At 44.7% G+C, this 19,029-nt stretch overlaps 1 protein-coding gene across 1 annotated transcript in view; it reads right to left on the bottom strand.

Moving 5' to 3' along the window:
- LOC121532352 (AP-3 complex subunit beta-2) overlaps nucleotides 1-18,701 on the bottom strand; it is a gene marked incomplete at its 5' end in the record, with an annotated part of 28,650 nt that extends 9,949 nt beyond the window's left edge. The window contains 15 exons of the mRNA XM_045220364.1: nucleotides 5,379-5,497; nucleotides 5,790-5,976; nucleotides 7,793-7,969; nucleotides 8,823-8,932; nucleotides 12,954-13,086; nucleotides 13,274-13,336; nucleotides 13,442-13,513; nucleotides 13,686-13,740; nucleotides 14,761-14,858; nucleotides 15,216-15,422; nucleotides 15,533-15,715; nucleotides 15,979-16,045; nucleotides 16,172-16,332; nucleotides 17,097-17,192; nucleotides 18,627-18,701. Of these exons, the coding sequence (XP_045076299.1) occupies nucleotides 5,379-5,497; nucleotides 5,790-5,976; nucleotides 7,793-7,969; nucleotides 8,823-8,932; nucleotides 12,954-13,086; nucleotides 13,274-13,336; nucleotides 13,442-13,513; nucleotides 13,686-13,740; nucleotides 14,761-14,858; nucleotides 15,216-15,422; nucleotides 15,533-15,715; nucleotides 15,979-16,045; nucleotides 16,172-16,332; nucleotides 17,097-17,192; nucleotides 18,627-18,701 (1,803 nt within the window). The remainder of the gene's footprint in view (nucleotides 1-5,378; nucleotides 5,498-5,789; nucleotides 5,977-7,792; nucleotides 7,970-8,822; nucleotides 8,933-12,953; nucleotides 13,087-13,273; nucleotides 13,337-13,441; nucleotides 13,514-13,685; nucleotides 13,741-14,760; nucleotides 14,859-15,215; nucleotides 15,423-15,532; nucleotides 15,716-15,978; nucleotides 16,046-16,171; nucleotides 16,333-17,096; nucleotides 17,193-18,626) is intronic.
- Nucleotides 18,702-19,029: the final 328 nt, after the last annotated feature.

Raw genomic sequence — 19,029 nt, 5'->3', positions numbered from 1 at the left:
AAGCGGATGCTAAGCTACAGGACTGTTTCGCTAGCACAGACTGGAATATGTGCCGGAATTCATCCGATGGCATTGAGGAGTTTACCACATCAGTCACCGGCTTCATTAATAAAGTACATTGATGACATCATCCCCACAGTGACTGTGTGTACATATCCCAACCAGAAGCCATTGATTAGAGACAACATCCGCACTGAGCTAAAGGCAAGAGCTGCCACTTTCAAGGAATGGGACACTAATCCGACGTAGACGTAGAGCCGGCGTAGTAGGATTCGATCTTAGTCCTGTGTTGACGCTTTGCCTGTTTGATAGCTCCTGCTACGACCTTTGACGAGCCATCAAACAGGCAAAGCGTCAATACAGGCCTAAGATTGTATCCTACTACACCGGCTCTGACACTCGGATGTTGCAGGGCTTGCAAACTATCACAGATTACAAAGGGAAACCCAGCCGCGAGCTGCCCAGTGACGCAAGCCTACCAGACGAGCTAAATGCCTTCTATGCTTGCTTCGAGGCAAGCAACACTGAACCATGCATGAGAGTACCAGCTGTTCCGGACGACTGTTTGATCACGCTCTCCGTAGCCGATGTAAACAGATTAACATTCCCAAGGCCGCAGGGCCAGATGGATTTCCAGGATGAGTACTTAGAGCATGCGCTGGCAAGTGTCTTCACTGACATTTTCAACCTCTCCCTGACACAGTCTGTAATACCTAAATGTTTCAAGCAGACTAACATAGTCCCTGTGCCAAAGAACGTCAAGGTAACCTGTCTAAATGACTATCGCCCCGTAGCACTCACATACAGTGGGGAGAACAAGTATTTGATACACTGCCGATTTTGCAGGTTTTCCTACTTACAAAGCATGTAGAGGTCTGTCATTTTTATCATAGGTACACTTCAACTGTGAGAGACGGAATCTAAAACAAAAATCCAGAAAATCACATTGTATGATTTTTAAGTAATTAATTTGCATTTTATTGCATGACATAAGTATTTGATACATCAGAAAAGCAGAACTTAATATTTGGTACAGAAACCTTTGTTTGCAATTACAGAGATCATACGTTTCCTGTAGGTCTTGACCAGGTTTGCACACACTGCAGCAGGGATTTTGGCCCACTCCTCCATACAGACCTTCTCCAGATCCTTCAGGTTTCGGGGCTGTCGCTGGGCAATACGGACTTTCAGCTCCCTCCAAAGATTTTCTATTGGGTTCAGGTCTGGAGACTGGCTAGGCCAATCCAGGACCTTGAGATGCTTCTTACGGAGCCACTCCTTAGTTGCCCTGGCTGTGTGTTTCAGGTCGTTGTCATGCTGGAAGACCCAGACACGACCCATCTTCAATGCTCTTACTGAGGGAAGGAGGTTGTTGGCCAAGATCTCGCGATACATGGCCCCATCCATCCTCCCCTCAATACGGTGCAGTCGTCCTGTCCCCTTTGCAGAAAAGCATCCCCAAAGAATGATGTTTCCACCTCCATGCTTCACGGTTGGGATGGTGTTCTTGGGGTTGTACTCATCCTTCTTCTTCCTCCAAACACGGCGAGTGGAGTTTAGACCAAAAAACTATATTTTTGTCTCATCGGACCACATGACCTTCTCCCATTCCTCCTCTGGATCATCCAGATGGTCATTGGCAAACTACAGACGGGCCTGGACATGCGCTGGCTTGAGCAGGGGGACCTTGTGTGCGCTGCAGGATTTTAATCCATGATGGCGTAGTGTCTTACTAATGGTTTTCTTTAAGACTGTGGTCCCAGCTCTCTTCAGGTCATTGACCAGGTCCTGCCGTGTAGTTCTGGGCTGATCCCTCACCTTCCTCATGATCATTGATGCCCCACGAGATGAGATCTTGCATGGAGCCCCAGACCGAGGGTGATTGACGTCATCTTGAACTTCTTCCATTTTCTAATAATTGCGCCAACAGTTGTTGCCTTCTCACTAAGCTGCTTGCCTATTGTCCTGTAGCCCATCCCAGCCTTGTGCAGGTCTACAATTTTATCCCTGATGTCCTTACACAGCTCTCTGGTCTTGGCCATTGTGGAGAGGTTGGAGTCTGTTTGATTGAGTGTGTGGACAGGTGTCTTTTATACAGGTAACGAGTTCAAACAGGTGCAGTTAATACAGGTATTGAGTGGAGAACAGGAGGGCTTCTTAAAGAAAAACGAACAGGTCTGTGAGAGCCGGAATTCTTACTGGTTGGTAGGTACTTATGTCATGCAATAAAATGCAAATTAATTACTTAAAAATCATACAATGTGATTTTCTGGATTTTTGTTTTAGATTCCATCTCTCACAGTTGAAGTGTACCTATGATAGAAATTACAGACCTCTACATGCTTTGTAAGTAGGAAAACCTGCAAAATCGGCAGTGTATCAAATACTTGTTCTCCCCACTGTATGTAGCTATGAAATGCTTTGAAAGGCTGGTCATGGCTCACGTCAACACCATCCCAGACACCCTGGACCCACTCCAATTCGCATACCGCCCCAAAAGATCCACAGATGACGCAATCTCTATTGCACTCCACACTGCCCTCTCCCACCTGGACAAGAGGAACACTTATGTGAGAATGCTGTTCATTGACTACAGCTCAGCGTTAAACACCATAGTGCCCTCCAAGCTCATCACTAAGCTAAGGACCCTGGGACTGAACACCTCCCTCTGCAACTGGATCCTGGACTTCCTGACGGGCCGCCCCCAGGTGGTGAGGGTAGGCAACAACACATCCGCCATGCTGAACCTTTAACATGGCGGCCCCTTAGGGGTGCATGCTTAGTCCCCTCCTGTACTCCCTGTTCACTCACGACTGCGTGGCCGTGCACAACTCCAAAACCATCATTACGTTTGCTGACGACAAGACAGTGGTAGGCCTGATCACCGACGACGATGAGACAGCCTATAAGGAGGAGGTCAGAGGCCTGGCAGTGTGGTGCCAGGACAACAACCTCTCCCTCAACGTCAGCAAGACAAAGGAGCTGATAGTAGACTGGGGACAGATCGAGAGCTTCAAGTTCCTCGGTGTCCACATCACTAACGATCTATCATGGTCCACACGAACCAACACAGTCGTGAAGAGGACACAATAACTCCTCTTCCCCCTCAAGAGGCTGAAAAGATTTGGCATGGGCCCTCAGATCCTCAAAATGTTCTACAGCTGCATCACTGAGACCATCCTGACCGGTTGCATCACCGCCTGGTATGGCAACTGCTTGGCATCGACCACAAGGCGCTACAGAGGGTAGTGCGTATGGCCCAGTACATCACTGGGGACGAGCTCCCTGCCATCCAGGACCTCTATAACAGGTGGTGTCAGAGGAAACCCCCTAAAAATAGTCAAAGACTGTTCACTCTGCTACCGCACGGCAAGCGGTACCAATGCACCAAGTCTGGAACCAACAGGACCCTGAACAACTTCCACCCCCAAGCCATAAGACTGGAAAACAGTCAGTTAAATAGATAACCAAATATATTGAACAAAAATATAAATGCATCATGCAACAATTTCAAAGATTTTACTGAGTTACAGTCCTTTTTTGGAAATCAGTCAATTGAAATAAATTAATTAGGCCCTAATCTATGGATGTCACATGACTGGGAATACAGATATGCATCTGTTGGTCACAGATACCTTTAAAAAAATGGGCCTCACAATTTCTGGGATCTTTTATTTCAGCTCATGAAACATGGGACCAACACTTTAAATGTTGCGTTTATATATATTTTTTAATAATTACAGTATATTACTGGGTGAATTTCACTTTTACTTGAGTCATTTTCTATTAAAGGTATCTTTACTTTTACTCAAGTATGATAATTGGGTACTTTTTCCACCACTGGATAGAATCCTCTGCAAAGCACCAAAAAGGGTTCTTCAAAGGGTTCCCCTATGGGGACAAACCGAAGAACCCTGTATGGTTCTACATAGCACCTTTTTTTCTAAAAGTGTAGCTAGACTATCCATACGATAAGATCAACTAGTTATTTGGGCAAACTATCCCTTCAAGTGTCTGGAATTAGTCATTTGGATGAACTCGCTCTTTAAGTTACTGAAGCGCCCTGTTTGAGTTTGAGTGGTACAGAGAAACTAGAGAGAGAGTAGAGCAGTCAGTAAAAACACACTGCAATCTCAAACGGACGGCACCTCTCGCCTGTCTCCTAGCAAGCCGATCCGCCCCTCACTGCTGGTTATGACCTCCTCTATCTGCGGACCGAGGGCAGAGAGAGAGAGGTCATGGGGTCAAAAGGTCAAAAGTCACCAGATACAAATCCACATGTGACCTCGTCTGGAAATCTGCTTTGGTCATGAATTACACATGAATGCAGAACCATTGGGAATGAAAATACCATTTTTAAAACAAACATAAACGGTTCACGGAGCAACAATAACCCAATGGAACAACCAATCTCAAATCAAGAACTCTAATCACTCCTCCAGCGCAAGGGTTTGGATGTAAGGAGCGAGACTTAAGGATATTGATTTGATGTCATGGAATGATAGGTGTGGCGAAAAGGGAGCCTCTGTGGTTTGGGTGATTAGAGGAGTTTGGCGAGACTATACTGCATGGTGGTAATTTGAGTCTGTGTGGTGTGTTTTAGTAACAGTACATTTGCTGGGTCGTTTTCATTGGGCATCAAACTGAAGAAAACTAGGGGTGTTTGCTACCCTAGAGAGGCCAGAGCAGCGAGGGGTCTAATGGGTAGCATAGTATTGGATAAACTTGGCCAGTAAGCCACAGCTAGGCCAGCTAGTGTTTACTAGCGGACGCCTGACAGTGATTTCCCAATTTCACTAGTGTGCGCATGTGCTCAGAGGTGATAGCTAACTAGCCTCAGCTGTCATTAGCATAACAATACTCCACTCTGTTACCAGTTGATCGGAGTTGACGCTGGGACAGGTCATTCCTGTTACAGAGTCAATTTCAGATTCATTCTGTTACGTTATTAGCTGTTACGTAATACTGTTTATTGGGCATACCATACAGTTCATGAATCTGGGTCCTTGAACTTGGCCAATACAGAATTAACCCTTTACAGGACACATTCTGGCACCAATGGCAGTATGTGCGGCAGCAGCATCCCATTGACAATGCATGGGAGACAATAGGGATGTGCGTAGTGCATATGAGGATGACGTTATGCTGATGAACAGTGAGTGACCAGTGAATGACTGGCAGGTGGTCATGATTAATGAAGTCAGTGTTATGTGTCAGTGTTTGGGTGCTACTGCAATTTGGTGGTGGTGTTGCGCCCCCTCCAAGGCATTGCCCTACTAGAGGAGTGCCCCTCGGGCTCCCCTCGGGTTTTGGGGGGCCCCTAGAGGCCCCCTGTCTCTGGCTGTTACTGTTTCCACTGCACGCACAGACTCCTTCACCTCCACGTTGCGCACAGAGGGGTCTGGGGCGGCCTCGGGCCAGTCGGGCAGCACCTGGTAGCCGCCAGCCTTGGCATTCAGCAGGTGGGACAACGAGCCCAGCTGGAAGTGGTCTCGATCTGGAAAACACAGAGAAATTACACAGTAAGATCTACATAATTACATAAAACATGATTATATTGTATCTCTATGGTATGAATTATGGTTAGGACTGTTTACTTACAAAAAACACTTAAGGCTCATGTCTGACAACACAAAACAGAAGCAGAAATAGTAAGAGATTAGCCTGGTCTCAGATCTGGTTGTGCTATCTTGCCAACTCTGCGGTCATTATCGCCATAGACGTTGGCAGGAGAGCACAAACTGATCTGGGACCAGGCTAGTAAAAGAACACCATCTGATGAAAGACACCTTTAAATGGAGACTCGAGGATGGGCGCAGGCTTGAGGGCCAGGAACAGCTTCTTGGCATACTTGCTGAGGGCACCACTCTTGTCAGTGGGCACAATGAGCTGGCGGATGAAGCGCGCCCGGTCACGGATGTCATAGTTCTGATCGTACTTGGCCAGGTTCAGCACGTACTGAGTGAGCAGTTTTGTCTGAGGGAGGAGAGGAACAGGGGAGGAGGGAGTGTGGGAGGAGGGGAAAAGAGAGAGAATGTTACCTTCATCTGGAGGGAGGTTACAGATTGGTGCCAGAGACACCGAGAGAGAGAGAGAGAGAGGGCGAGAGAGAGATGGTGTGTTACATTGCAGTGTCCTGTATTTCAGCACCGTGGACAGCGCCATAGGGATGACTGTATCATACTAGTGGATCATTGGTGGAATGACCATAGAAATAGTAGTGACTGTAGAAGAGCCTTGACTGTACCATATTGTATTATGCTGAAAGTCTAAATCTCTTCCTACCTATGGAAAATATGATTTAACGGTGAGATGGAAGTGTTTTTAACCTAAAAGGGAGTAAGCCTGCTTGTGCAGTAAAACGAGAAGATGATCTGCTTCTCTGCCATCTTGGGAAAGGGTTTGATACAAGACACTGCTGCGAAGCTGGGTAGCTAAAGCAGCTGAAGGACGTGGCCATATTAACAGTGGTGGAAAAAGTACTCAATTGACATACTTGAGTAAAAGTAAAAGATACCTTAATAGAAAATGACTCAAGTAAAAGTGAAAGTCACCCAGTAAAATACTACTTGAGTAAAAGTCTAAAAGTATTTGGTTCTAAATATACTTAAGTATCAAAAGTAATAGTAAAAGTATAAACCATTTCAAATTCCTTATATGAAGCAAACCAGACAGCACCATTTTTTCTTTTTAATTGACGGAAAGCCAGGGGCACACTACAACACTCAGACATAATTCACAAACGAAGCATTTGTGTTTAGTGAGTCCGCCAGATTAGAGACAGTAGGGATGGCCAGGGATGTTTTAGTGGGTGAATTGGACCATTTTCCTGTCAAAATGTAACGAGTACTTTTGGGTGTCAGGGAAAATGTATGGAGTAAAAAGTACATTATTTTCTTTAGGAATGTAGTAAAGTAAAAGTAGAAGTTGGCAAAAATATAAATAGTAAAGTAAAGTACAGATACCCAAAAAGCCTACTTAAGAAGTATTTGTACTTCAGTACTTTACACCACTGCATACTAAACCCACTGTTTTCTCAGTGTTTTGGTAAAGGCTTTACAAATACAAGCTGCTGTACCAGCTGTTCCCTAGAGAACCATGAGAGAGAAGGGGGAATAAAGTCACAGGGAAAATATAGCCTAGTGCTGTGTCTGTCTTATTCACATATGCTGAAACAACAGGTGATGGCGGTGGATGAATGGCATGACAATGGGCCTCAGGATCTCATCACGGTGTCTCTGTGCCAAATTCTTTAAAACAATGTCGGAGGCAGCTTATGAACATTCAGTTCTCTTACAAAAAGCTCTGGTGGACATTCCTGCAGTCAGCATGCCAGCTGCATGCTCCCTCAAAACTTGAGACATCTGTGGTATTGTGTTGTGTGACAAAACTGCACATTTTAGAGTGGCCTTTTATTGTCCCCAGCACAAGGTGCACCTGTGTAATGATCATGCTGTTTAATCAGCTTCTTGATATGCCACACCTGTCAGGTGGATGGATGCTCTTGGCAAATGAGAAATGCTCAATAACAGGGATGTAAACAAATTTGTGCACAAAATTTGAGAGATTTAAGCTGTTTGTGCGTATGGAACATTTCTGGGATCTTTTATTTCAGCTCATGAAACATGGGACCAACACTTTACATGTTGTGTTTATATTTTTATTCAGTGTAGATGCTGGCACCTGTTTGGAGTTGGCCAGGTAGAGTTTGGCAGCCAGGATATGTTATAAGACATTATAATGGGGTCATACATGCTCATCACAAGTCTTAAATGCATTATAACTGCATCACCTGTTTGGAGTTGGTCAGGTAGAGCTTGGCAGCCATGTTGATGATCTGCAGCTTGACGATGTCTTCCTCGTTGGTGAAGGTCTTGGCCATCTTCCTCAGGACATCCGGAGCGATCTTGGGAACGTGCTCGCAGTACTCCCCGATCAGCCACAGGATACTGGCCCGCGCCATGGGCACATGTGTAGGCAGACAGAGCATGGACATTGGGCAAACAGGGTGGATCAAGTGGAGAAACTGGAAGAGCTAGCTCTGGCTATTGGTCATATGTTACAATTTCTGAAATACAATCATAATACAATAGTAACACAATACAATTAACTATTCGTTTTTTCAACAAAAGTGCCTATTTGTTGCTTAATCAAAACAAACTGATAGCACAACCAAGCAGGCCTGTTGTGAAGGTTTGGGGACAAATGAACCAGCACAACCAAGCAGGCCTGTTGTGAAGGTTTGGGGACAAATGAACCAGCACAACCAAGCAGGACTGTTGTGAAGGTTTGGGCACAAATGAACCAGCACAACCAAGCAGGACTGTTGTGAACGCTTGGGGACAAATGAACCAGCACAACCAAGCAGGACTGTTGTGAAGGTTTGGGGACAAATGAACCAGCACAACCAAGCAGGACTGTTGTGAAGGCTTGGGGACAAATGAACCAGCACAACCAAGCAGGACTGTTGTGAAGGTTTGGGGACAAATGAACCAGCACAACCAAGCAGGGCTGTTGTGAAGTTTTGGGGACAAATTAACCAGCACAACCAAGCAGGACTGTTGTGAAGGTTTGGGGACAAATAAACCAGCACAACCAAGCAGGACTGTTGTGAAGGTTTGGGGACAAATGAACCAGCAAAACCAAGCAGGACTGTTGTGAAGGTTTGGGGACAAATTAACCAGCACAACCAAGCAGGACTGTTGTGAAGGTTTGGGGACAAATATGAACAACAACAACCAAAAACAATGACAAGAAAAAGAGCACCTCATGTAGTTACACTATGGGGTCAAGGTTAAGATCAGAGGCCTATGTACACGTACCTGGATGTTGTCGGTGAGTTTGGCCATGTGCTTGATGATGTCACTGTGTTGCTCGGGCTGCATCTGCAGCAGCTTCTTAATCACCACCACTGACTCGGCCACCACTAACTCTGCAACCGACACATGTTCACATTGTTATTCAACAACCTTCATTGAACTTTTGTTATATCACATTGGTCTTTGAGAGGAAATGTTTGATATGATGTCAGCTGAAGCACAGGGAATCCTGATATGTGGAGGCGACATGAATGTACGTTCAAACCCAAAACTTGACTCTACAGGAATGACCCCAACCCATTTGTAGGAAAATCTATACTTGATGATGAAAGAGATAGGTAGAGGGCCTTTATGGTAGAGTGGCCAGGTGGAAGCCACTCCTCAGTAAAATGCACATGACAGCCAGCTTGGAGTTTTCCAAAAGGCACCTTAAGGAATCTCAGACCATGAGAAACAAGATTCTCTGGTCTGACGAAACCAGGATTGAACTCTTTGGCCTGAATGTCAAGCGTTACATCTGGAGGAAATCTGGCACCATTCCTACGGTGAAGCATGGTGGTGGCAGCATCATGCTGTGTGGATGTTTTTCAGCAGCAGGGACTGGTAGACTAGTCAGGATCGAGGGAAAGATGAACGGAGCAAAGTACAGAGAGATCCTTTATGAAAACCTGCTCCAGAGCGGTTCATCTTTCCGGAGCGGTTCACCTTCCAGCAGCGACGCTCCCCATCCAACCTGACAGAGCTTGAGAGGATCTGCAGAGAAGAATGGGAGAAACTCCCCAAATACAGGTGTGCCAAGCTTGTAGCGTCATACCCAAGAAGACTCAAGGCTGTAATCGCTGCCAAAGGTGCTTCAACAAAGTACTGAGTAAATGGTCTGAATACTTATGTCAATCTAATATTTCAGTTTTAAAAAATCAAAAAACCTGTTTTTGCTTTGTCATTATGGGGTATTGCTGCTGGTATTTTCACACTCAACAGTTTTCCGTGTGTATCAAGAATGTTCTACCACCCAAAGGACTTGATAAAACTGTGGGAAGCATTGGAGTCAACATGGGCCAGTATCCATGTGGAATGCTTTCGACAACTTGTATAGTAAATTCGATGACAAATTGAAGCTGTTCTGAGGGCAAAAGGGAGGGGGGAGGTGCAACGCAATATTAGGAAGGTGTTCCTAATGTTTGGTATACTCATTGTACGTCCATGTGTTTGAATAATAGACCAAGATTGACTCTCTGGAGGTTGAACTCAAATATTCTGAATAACCCACAGACGAAAGTACAAATGAAACTGGAAATTTAAACCTATCTGGAACAGAATGACAATGGTGAGGTGTCACCGTCTGTGCTCTGGGACGTATGCAAAGCTGTAATGAGGGGGGAAATGATCTCATCTCTTTTAAAGAAGAATAGACGAGAGAAACTTAATAAACTGCAATCTCAGTTAAAACAATTACAAAGGGCTCATAACACTCTAGATCCCAAGGTGAAACAAGACATTAAAAAGATGAAGAATGAAATAGAAGAAATGTATTCACAAGAAATACAAAATAAGCTTATATTCCTCAAACAGAGGTCCTATAAAGTAGGCAGTAAGTCTATGAAACTTTTAGCCTTTAGACTGAGAAAATAACAAGGCAACAGTCCCCCCCCCCCCCTTGGCCAATTAGTGACAATTATTCAAATGTAGGTTGCTTGGATTAATGAGAGAGAGAGAGAGAAAAACAATCAAATCAAAAAGCCTAATTTGCAGAAAATGTAATGGACTGAGTTTATAGGTCCTTATGGGAAAATTGTTGCTTGATTTCCTTGTGGGGGACAACAAGCAGATAACACTGTCTGCAAGATTAGGAACCCCCAAACAAAAATAATTGAACATAAAGTAGAAGAGATACAAGATAGTTTTGAAATGTTTTACAGAATCCTACACTCCCAACCACACTTTGACAATGACTTACAGATAGACACATTTTTTTAACTCACTGAACTTATCCACCATCACTGAAGAACAGAATGAGATGTTAATCTCAGAAATTACCAGAGGAATTAAATACAGCTATTACTAGTCTAAAAGCAAACAAATCCTTGGGTACGGACGGTTTCACCTCTGAATGGTATAAATCATTTAGAGAACAGATTATCCCAAGTTTACTTGCAGCCTGTAACTGGGCATTTCAGAAAGGTGAGATCCCCTCCTCGTGAAGAGGGGCTATCAGTTCAGTTATACCGATGGAAGGGAACGATGGACTAGATTGTGGCCAATAAAGCAGATCACGGTCCTAAATTTGGATTACACACTATACACATCTATTCTAACCAGAAGAATATAAAATATCTTACCAGAGCTCATTCACTTAGACCAGACAGGCTTTATCCGACAGACACACTCAGTACAACATTAGATGAACATTACATACATATCCAAGAGAATAAGGTAGAAGCCATTGTATTGTGCCTGGATGCTGAGAAGACCTTTGATTCTGTCAGATGGTCCTATATCTATTCCATGAGGACATTATTAAAGCATTTCAGGCATTATATGATAGACCATCAGCAATAATTAAAATCAATGGTGACCTCTCAAACCCATTTGTATAAGAACGGGGTTTGACACAGGGATGCCTGACCTCGCCCCTCTTCACCCTATTTATAGAACCCCTGAGTCAATGGATTAGACAGAATAACAACATTAAAGAGATGGAAATGGAGGGAGGAGAGAAGATAGATGAGATTTCAGTTTAAAGCATGGGCAACAAGAGGCCTCTCAGCCTTCTGTACTTTAGTACACAAGGGGCCACTTCAAAGCTTTCAAGTACGGTACTAAGAGAGAGCCAAGGATTAGAATGTCAAGATTCCCATTAATATCTCAAAATATGTCACCAGTTTGATGAAATCATAAAGGTGGAGGACTCGGAGACTATAGAACATGGCATATTCAAATATTAAATATCTGCTTATAAATCAGAAACATGCAGCAAAACTATCTCCAGGCTATACAATGGCTATACAAAGTCCAAATCTGAAAATACACTATACTGTATATAGAAGGAGAAATAGGAAAGGGAGGGTAACATGGTCATTTCTGTGGATGAGTGGGAAACCCTATGCCAATTACAATGGAAATCAACAAGCTATTTGACTTGTAGGGAATTTGGATGGAAAAATATTATGCAGTTCTTTATCGCTCTACAGAAAAGACATCTGGGTAATGGAATGGAGTGTTGGAGATTATGCGGGCCTAAAGAAGCAAACCATTAGCACATATTTTAGGAATGCCCTAAGCTTGTCCCATACTGGCAGGATGTGCATAAATGCATGGTAGACGTATTTAGTGTTGATGTCCCATTCAGAGGTGAGGCCCTGTATTTAGGGAACATTACATTTGATCTCAGGGACGCTTTAGACAAACACTTGATTGGGATACTTCTAGTAGCAAGTAAGAAAGCCCTCACTAGAAAATGGTTACAACCGGAGGCACCCATGTTCAATGATTGGATAGATGTGATTCCCACGGGAGGCCAGTATAAAATTTTTTAAAAAATAAATAAATATATATATATATACAAAAAATGTATGCACTCACTAACTGCAAGTCGCTCTGGATAAGAGTGTCTGCTAAATGACTAAAAATGTGATACATGAGGTCTTTGTGATGGAGAGACTGACCTTTTCTCTGAGAAAATACATTCATAAAGATTTGGTTGAAATGAGTATATAACACCGTTAAGATCTGATTTGGTTTAATGGTCAAAGTGGAAAAAATGAACATCCCCCTGTTCAACTGTTAATAGTTACTGTAAGAAGAAAAAAACGAGAATAATAAAATCATCGTGATATGCAGAATTATTAAGACCTTTGATCTATTTCACACACTGAATTTCTGAGACTCACTGAATGCCTTAACTTTTGTTTTTCAAAAAAAAATGGTGCTCTTTTCTTTTATACTTTCTATTGTTGACATCCATGTACATTCCATGTATGGACTTAGTGGTGTGGCGTGTCCCTGAGGGATGCGTTGCATGAATAGACTTGCTTCTGGACTATTGGCAAACTATGAATTGGTGTAAGAGAAGTCTCAATGACAATGCAAAAATGTATTGCGTGTCTGAACGGGAAGAGTGTTAGGTCTACTCACCATCGCGGTTGGAGAGCAGCTGCACCAGGCCGTTGAGGCAGGTGTCCCTCACCTCCCCAATGTTGGTGGCACAGCGGCCGATGGCCTGGATGGTAGCAGCCACAAAATCTTTATCATTGCTTTTAATGTACGTCTGCCAGAGAGAAAACATGGAGTGAAGTTAAGCCACTGTAGGCAGACCTGTACTGTACCTCCATGCACCCCTTAGTGACAAATGTATCCAAATACACAGGAAAGCACAACAAATGATCCTCCTCATCACAAATGGCAGTCAAGCTAACCTGGAAACGGTGACAGAAGTCTTATCCATTTTACTGTACCTGAAACTCTCTCAGGATGGTGGATATGTTTGTCTCGTTGGCCAAATTGGTCAAAACCTCCAGCTGTCAAAACAATCAAGACTATGATTAAAGTTCTGAAATGTCAACTTGTCGCAGCGTACTGTAACATGAAAGGAATGCATGTCAACGTGAGAGGTGTTTGGTCACCTTGAGGACTTTAATCTGGGTTGGGTCTGTGGAGCGGATGTAGAAACTATTCAGATAGGGCTCAAACATCCCCTGGGGAACACAGAGACAAATAACAGGTATCATTTTAGATTGTGCTGCAGACCCCATGCAGTACCTCTGAGGCGCCAAACAAATCAGCCCCTAAACAATCTTGAATCCATTTGACCATTCAATACAGCCCCCTTTTGCACCCTTTGGAGATATTGTTGGAGTTATGACTCACCCTTCTCTTGATGGACATCGTTGCCACATTCTGAAGGACGACATATTGCACTTCACTACATGGGGATAGAGAGGAGGTGGGGGGGGGCAGGAAGAGTGAGAGAGAACATGAATATCATTAATTGCATGCAGCTGCCTCTCCACACACACACACACACACACACACACACACACTATGAGATGTAGCTGTTGTCACGTCACACAGTGACAATACTGAAGTCATCCCTGGGCAGATGGATGTAGCCTGTTCTCTGAGCAATTTCATGGTGAAATTCCCTCGTTGCTGACTGATGACCTCATCACTGTGCACGCAGCTCCACAACACCATAAATAAACTAAAGAGCAGGGGTTAGACAGACAGGATGAGACACAGCAATTTCCTTGCTTTTTGTGACATTGTTTACTGTTTGTGCCTGTTCTTCTCTATGGTCCCATTAATGTGGACTCTAGATTAGAGTTATATTACATCTGAGAATGAGAATATTATTTAAAGGAATAGGCTATTGTGACACCCTGCAATTGAAATTATAATAATACTCAAACACATTCAAACAATATAGAAAGTCTGATGTACAGGTGTAGGATCTTAATTTGATCACCCTGTTGTGTGATTATTTTCCTGCAAAACTGCAAACTTGTAGTGTATTCAAGGTTTAAAAAGGCTTCTAAAGTTAGTCATTTCCACCTTAAAATGTCAGACTTGATTTGCTCTAACAAAAAATGTATCAACCCCTGCAATAATGTCCATTAATTATTATCCACATAATAATTCCCATTTCCTGTTGCTGCAGGATTATTTTGCTGCTGTGAGAAACTGGTCAAATTAAGACCCTACATCTGTAAATTAACGAGACTAATATAACCATAGAAGTTATGACAATGTAGTTGATAAGAGAATAGTCAAATTCTATAACAAATTTAGAACAGGGTGTTGAGTTTCTCGAATGGAAAGAGAGCACTGTCTCACGTCAGATAGCATGACAACTCTGTACTGAGTATAGATAGTTCATGGCAACGCGTCGGTTACAAATGGCTCAATCTCTGGGAAGACAATGGGAAAGACAGGTGACACTGACCTGTGACTCCTCATGAGGCGCACCAGAGCCTTGGCAATGACGCCTACCTCCGCTTTGGGTGCCAGGTGGAAATATAGCTGAGCCACAGCCATCACCACCTAGAGAGATGAGAGAAGGAGGAAGAGAGAAAGAATAATTAGTAGTAGTAGTAGTAGTAGTAGTAGTAGTAGTAGTAGTAGTAGTAGTAGTAGTAGTAGTAGTAGTAGTAGTAGTAGTAGTAGTAGTAGTAGTAGTAGTAGTAGTAGTAGTAGTAGTAGTAGTAGTAGTAGTAGTAGTAGTAGTAGTAGTAGTAGTAGTAGCAGTAGTAGTAGTAGTAGTAGCAGTAGCAGTAGCAGCAGCAGCAGCAGCAGTAGTAGTAGTAGTAGTAGTAGTAGTAGTAGTAGCAGTCGTAGTAGTAGTAGTAGTAGTAGTAGTAGTAGAAGTCGTAGGAGTAGTAATAGTAGTATTATACTCACTGCTGCGTTTCGGCTCTGCAGTAGGGGCTTGGTATTCCTCAGCAGTAGCCGGTGGTCTGGGTCCATGACGTAAGGCTTCCTCTTGACAATGGCAGTCGCCTCAGTCTTCTTCTTCTCCTTCTCCTCGTCTTCCTCATCTTCGGTGTCATCATCATTATCAGAGCCATAGAAGGCGTTCTCTCCACCACCCTCCTCCAACAGGGATTCCTATAGAGAGAGGGAGGGATGAGTGGAGTAACATAGACACACACACACACGCACGCACGCACACACACACAACCACGAAGACACAGTGTGTGGGGATCTGCTGTACTCACGTTCATGTTGGGGTTGAGGAACTGCGTCCGGGCGTAGCGCGTGAGCATGTTGATGATGACCACCTGACCCCACTCCTCCACGTCGATCAGCAGGTTACACAGCTTACGGTAGTTCTTATGGATCAGGTCTATGCGCTCAGGACACACCTCCTCAAAGGCCATGACAACACTACCTGCCACTAGCTGCAGGCACAGTCAGAGGGAGAGAAATTCTGTAAGTCCTGTAAATACCGTACGCTCAGAAAACGCCCATATGTTTACTTTGGCAGAGGCATGTAAGTATCATTTTCACACTTAACACAACCTGATACGGTACCATTCACCCAAGCCTGTAATGCCACCTATAGTCCAAAGCAGAACATGGATTTACCTGAGCTTATGTTTTCAGTCATAGTTTCCCTTGTAAAGGGCATACAGGGTTGGCTAATGGGAAATATTTCACCTACCGTGGTTTTATCAGCCAGGAGCTTCTCAATGACCTCAATCAGACAGTCCTTCTGCTCTGGGTCCAAGCTGAGAGGAGACAGGAGACATGTGTCAGGAAGACAAGGAGCTGGATTCTCTCTCTCTTTCTTTTCTCTCTTTCTGTCTATATCTCTTTCTCTCTCGTACAGACACAGACCCCCCTCCCTGTTATACCTGTAGAGTTTGGGGATGGCGTGAGCGGCCGTCTTCCTCACATAGGGGGACATGTCGGAGGCAGCCTCTTTGATGGCCAGCATCATGATGGGAACGATGATGGTGACTCTGATGCTGGAGAGCACACGCAGAGCACTGGCCCGGATCAACTGGTTAGGGTCCTAGAAAGAGACGGACAGAGACAGAGACAGCGCTTCATGGGTCTCCCGGTCACGGCCGGCTGTGACACAGCCCGGGATCGAACCCAGGTCTGTGGTGACGCCTCAAGCACCTCACTTGGGAGGCCCACATATGGCTATTCTTTACTGCTGGGAGGCTCTGTAGGTCCAGTGTGGATTCAGTGAAGTGTCACAAATAGCATGGCCATCGACCATGGAGAAACCTACTGATATGCTACATGTGTCAAGCCTCAAACTTTTTGGACCTAGTTGTGTTGTTGTTGCTGCCTTACATGTGGCAGCGAGGATAGAGTGACAAAAAACGGAGAACTCTAATCTCAGAATTAACTATCGATTGGCTATTAATCTGTGAGAGAGAGAGTGGAGGGAGAGACCTAGCTATTTTTGATTAACCTCCGCTAGTATCTCCTCTCAGCTAGGAGAGCATGTGAAACAGATGGTTATTGTAAAATGGCTGGAGAGAAATCCCCTGCTCCTGCTGTGTGTTTGTGAAGCAAAAATAAATACATCTTACGACTTTGATATTAGAACTATCTTCGTCTCGTCATAACAACACCATAGGATTTCTGACATCATGTCATGTGTTCCCAACTTAATGGACCACCTTTACTCCAGAGGAGTAGATAAAAGTTGCCACTGACCACAGGTCTAGGGACATATATCTTTGTCTCCCTCCAATGGTTAAGGTTAGGATCAGGGGTAGGGTATCTAATCCTAGATCTGTGGTTATGGGCAAGGTGACTGACCTTCAGGCCTCTCTGAAAGGTTGAGATGGACAGCAGAGCCAGATCCTGCTGCTCCTCAGCATAGCGCACCAGGTACACATAGACCAGCTTCTTCACCTGAGATAGTGAAGAGAGAGGGGAAGAGGAGAGAGAGGGGAAGAGAGAGAGGGCGGGGAAGAGGAGAGAGTGAGGAGAGAGAGGAGCGAGAGGGGAAGAGGAGAGAGCGGGGAAGAGGGGAAGAGGAGAGAGAGGAGAGAGAGGGGAAGAGGAGAGAGAGGGGAAGAGGAGAGAGCGGGGAAGAGGAGAGAGTGGGGAAGAGGAGAGAGTGGGGAAGAGGAGAGAGAGGGGAAGAGGAGAGAGGAGAGAGAGGGGAAGAGGAGAGAGAAGGGAAGAGGAGAGAGAAGGGAAGAGGAGAGGAGAGAGAGAGAGGGGAGAGAGCGGGAAGAGGAGAGAGAGGGGAAGAGGAGAGAGAGGGGAAGAGGAGAGAGAAGGGAAGAGGAGAGAGAAGGGAAGAGAGAGAGAGAGAGAGAGAGAGAGAGAGCGGGGAAGAGGAGAGAGAGGGGAAGAGGAGAGAGAGGGAAGAGGAGAGAGAGGAGAGAGGGGAAGAGGAGAGAGAAGGGAAGAGGAGAGAGAAGGAAGAGAGAGGAGAGAGAGAGAGAGGAGAGAGTGGGGAAGAGGAGAGAGTGGGGAAGAGGAGAGAGAGGGGAAGAGGAGAGAGAGGAGAGAGAGGGGAAGAGGAGAGAGAAGGGAAGAGGAGAGAGAAGGGAAGAGGAGAGGAGAGAGAGAGAGAGGAGAGAGCGGGGAAGAGGAGAGAGAGGGAAGAGGAGAGAGAGGAGAGAGAGGGGAAGAGGAGAGAGAAGGGAAGAGGAGAGAGAAGGGAAGAGGAGAGGAGAGAGAGAGAGAGAGAGAGCGGGGAAGAGGAGAGAGAGGGGAAGAGGAGAGAGAGGGAGAGGGAGAGAGAGGAGAGAGAGGGGAAGAGGAGAGAGAAGGGAAGAGGAGAGAGAAGGGAAGAGGAGAGGAGAGAGAGAGAGAGGAGAGAGCGGGGAAGAGGAGAGAGAGGGGAAGAGGAGGGGGGACATGACAGTACAACACACCTTTGGATATATCTCCCAAAACCTGCCAATTATCAGTCTACAATGCTTCTAGTAATTTCCATTCACTGGCATTCATTGGCAGTCTATAAGCAAAACCAACACCTTAATATTTGCCTCGCTTCCACACTTAGTTTCACATGAAACAGAGCAACATTCAGTCTAGATGCAAGACAACCTAAACATAGCCAAGCCTTCAATTACTCTTGTGCCTCTATATTGTTTGCTTCATTGTCTGCTTGAGATAATTAACAAAATGAAAATAACGGGCAATTTCTCCAATGTAGGTATTAACAGTTCGATATATAGGCCTATGCACGGCTCAAAGATCCAAAAAGTAACACTCGGGCCAGACAATACCCCCATAAAAATTAATTGAAGCGATCAATGTCTAATGTATATGTGACCTCAACTTCATGCTACGGTATATGTAGGATGGCTGGCTGGCTCCAAGACTTACCTCGATGTTCTTGCAGGCCACATTCTTCACCACGGCTGGGAAGAGGTCTGAGGCATTCTTCCCTCTGGCGATCATCTGGAGATCACAAACATAGTACAGAATGGTCACACACTGGACTGCATTGTCAAAACCGTCAATTTAGCCGTATGTTATTTGATTAGTGAGAAACTATGAACACTCAAATGCATAGCAGGAGACAGTAGCCTGAATCTCAAATGACAGTGTGGGCTTTAAAGATATAATGTCCGTATGGAATGGAGTCAAACATATGGTTTGATATGGTTAAATGTATTCCGTTCTAGACATTACAATGAGCCCGTCCTCCTATAGCTTCTCCCACCAGCCTCCACTGTAGTACATTTTCTGCTGTTCTATCGTGTATGCAATGATGTTGGAGAGAAAA

Source organism: Coregonus clupeaformis, unplaced genomic scaffold, assembly GCF_020615455.1.
Source record: "Coregonus clupeaformis isolate EN_2021a unplaced genomic scaffold, ASM2061545v1 scaf3656, whole genome shotgun sequence".
In the NCBI taxonomy this organism is placed as follows: domain Eukaryota; kingdom Metazoa; phylum Chordata; class Actinopteri; order Salmoniformes; family Salmonidae; genus Coregonus; species Coregonus clupeaformis.
Note: the sequence above shows the minus strand (reverse complement) of the source record. Positions and strands in the feature narration are given on the sequence as shown.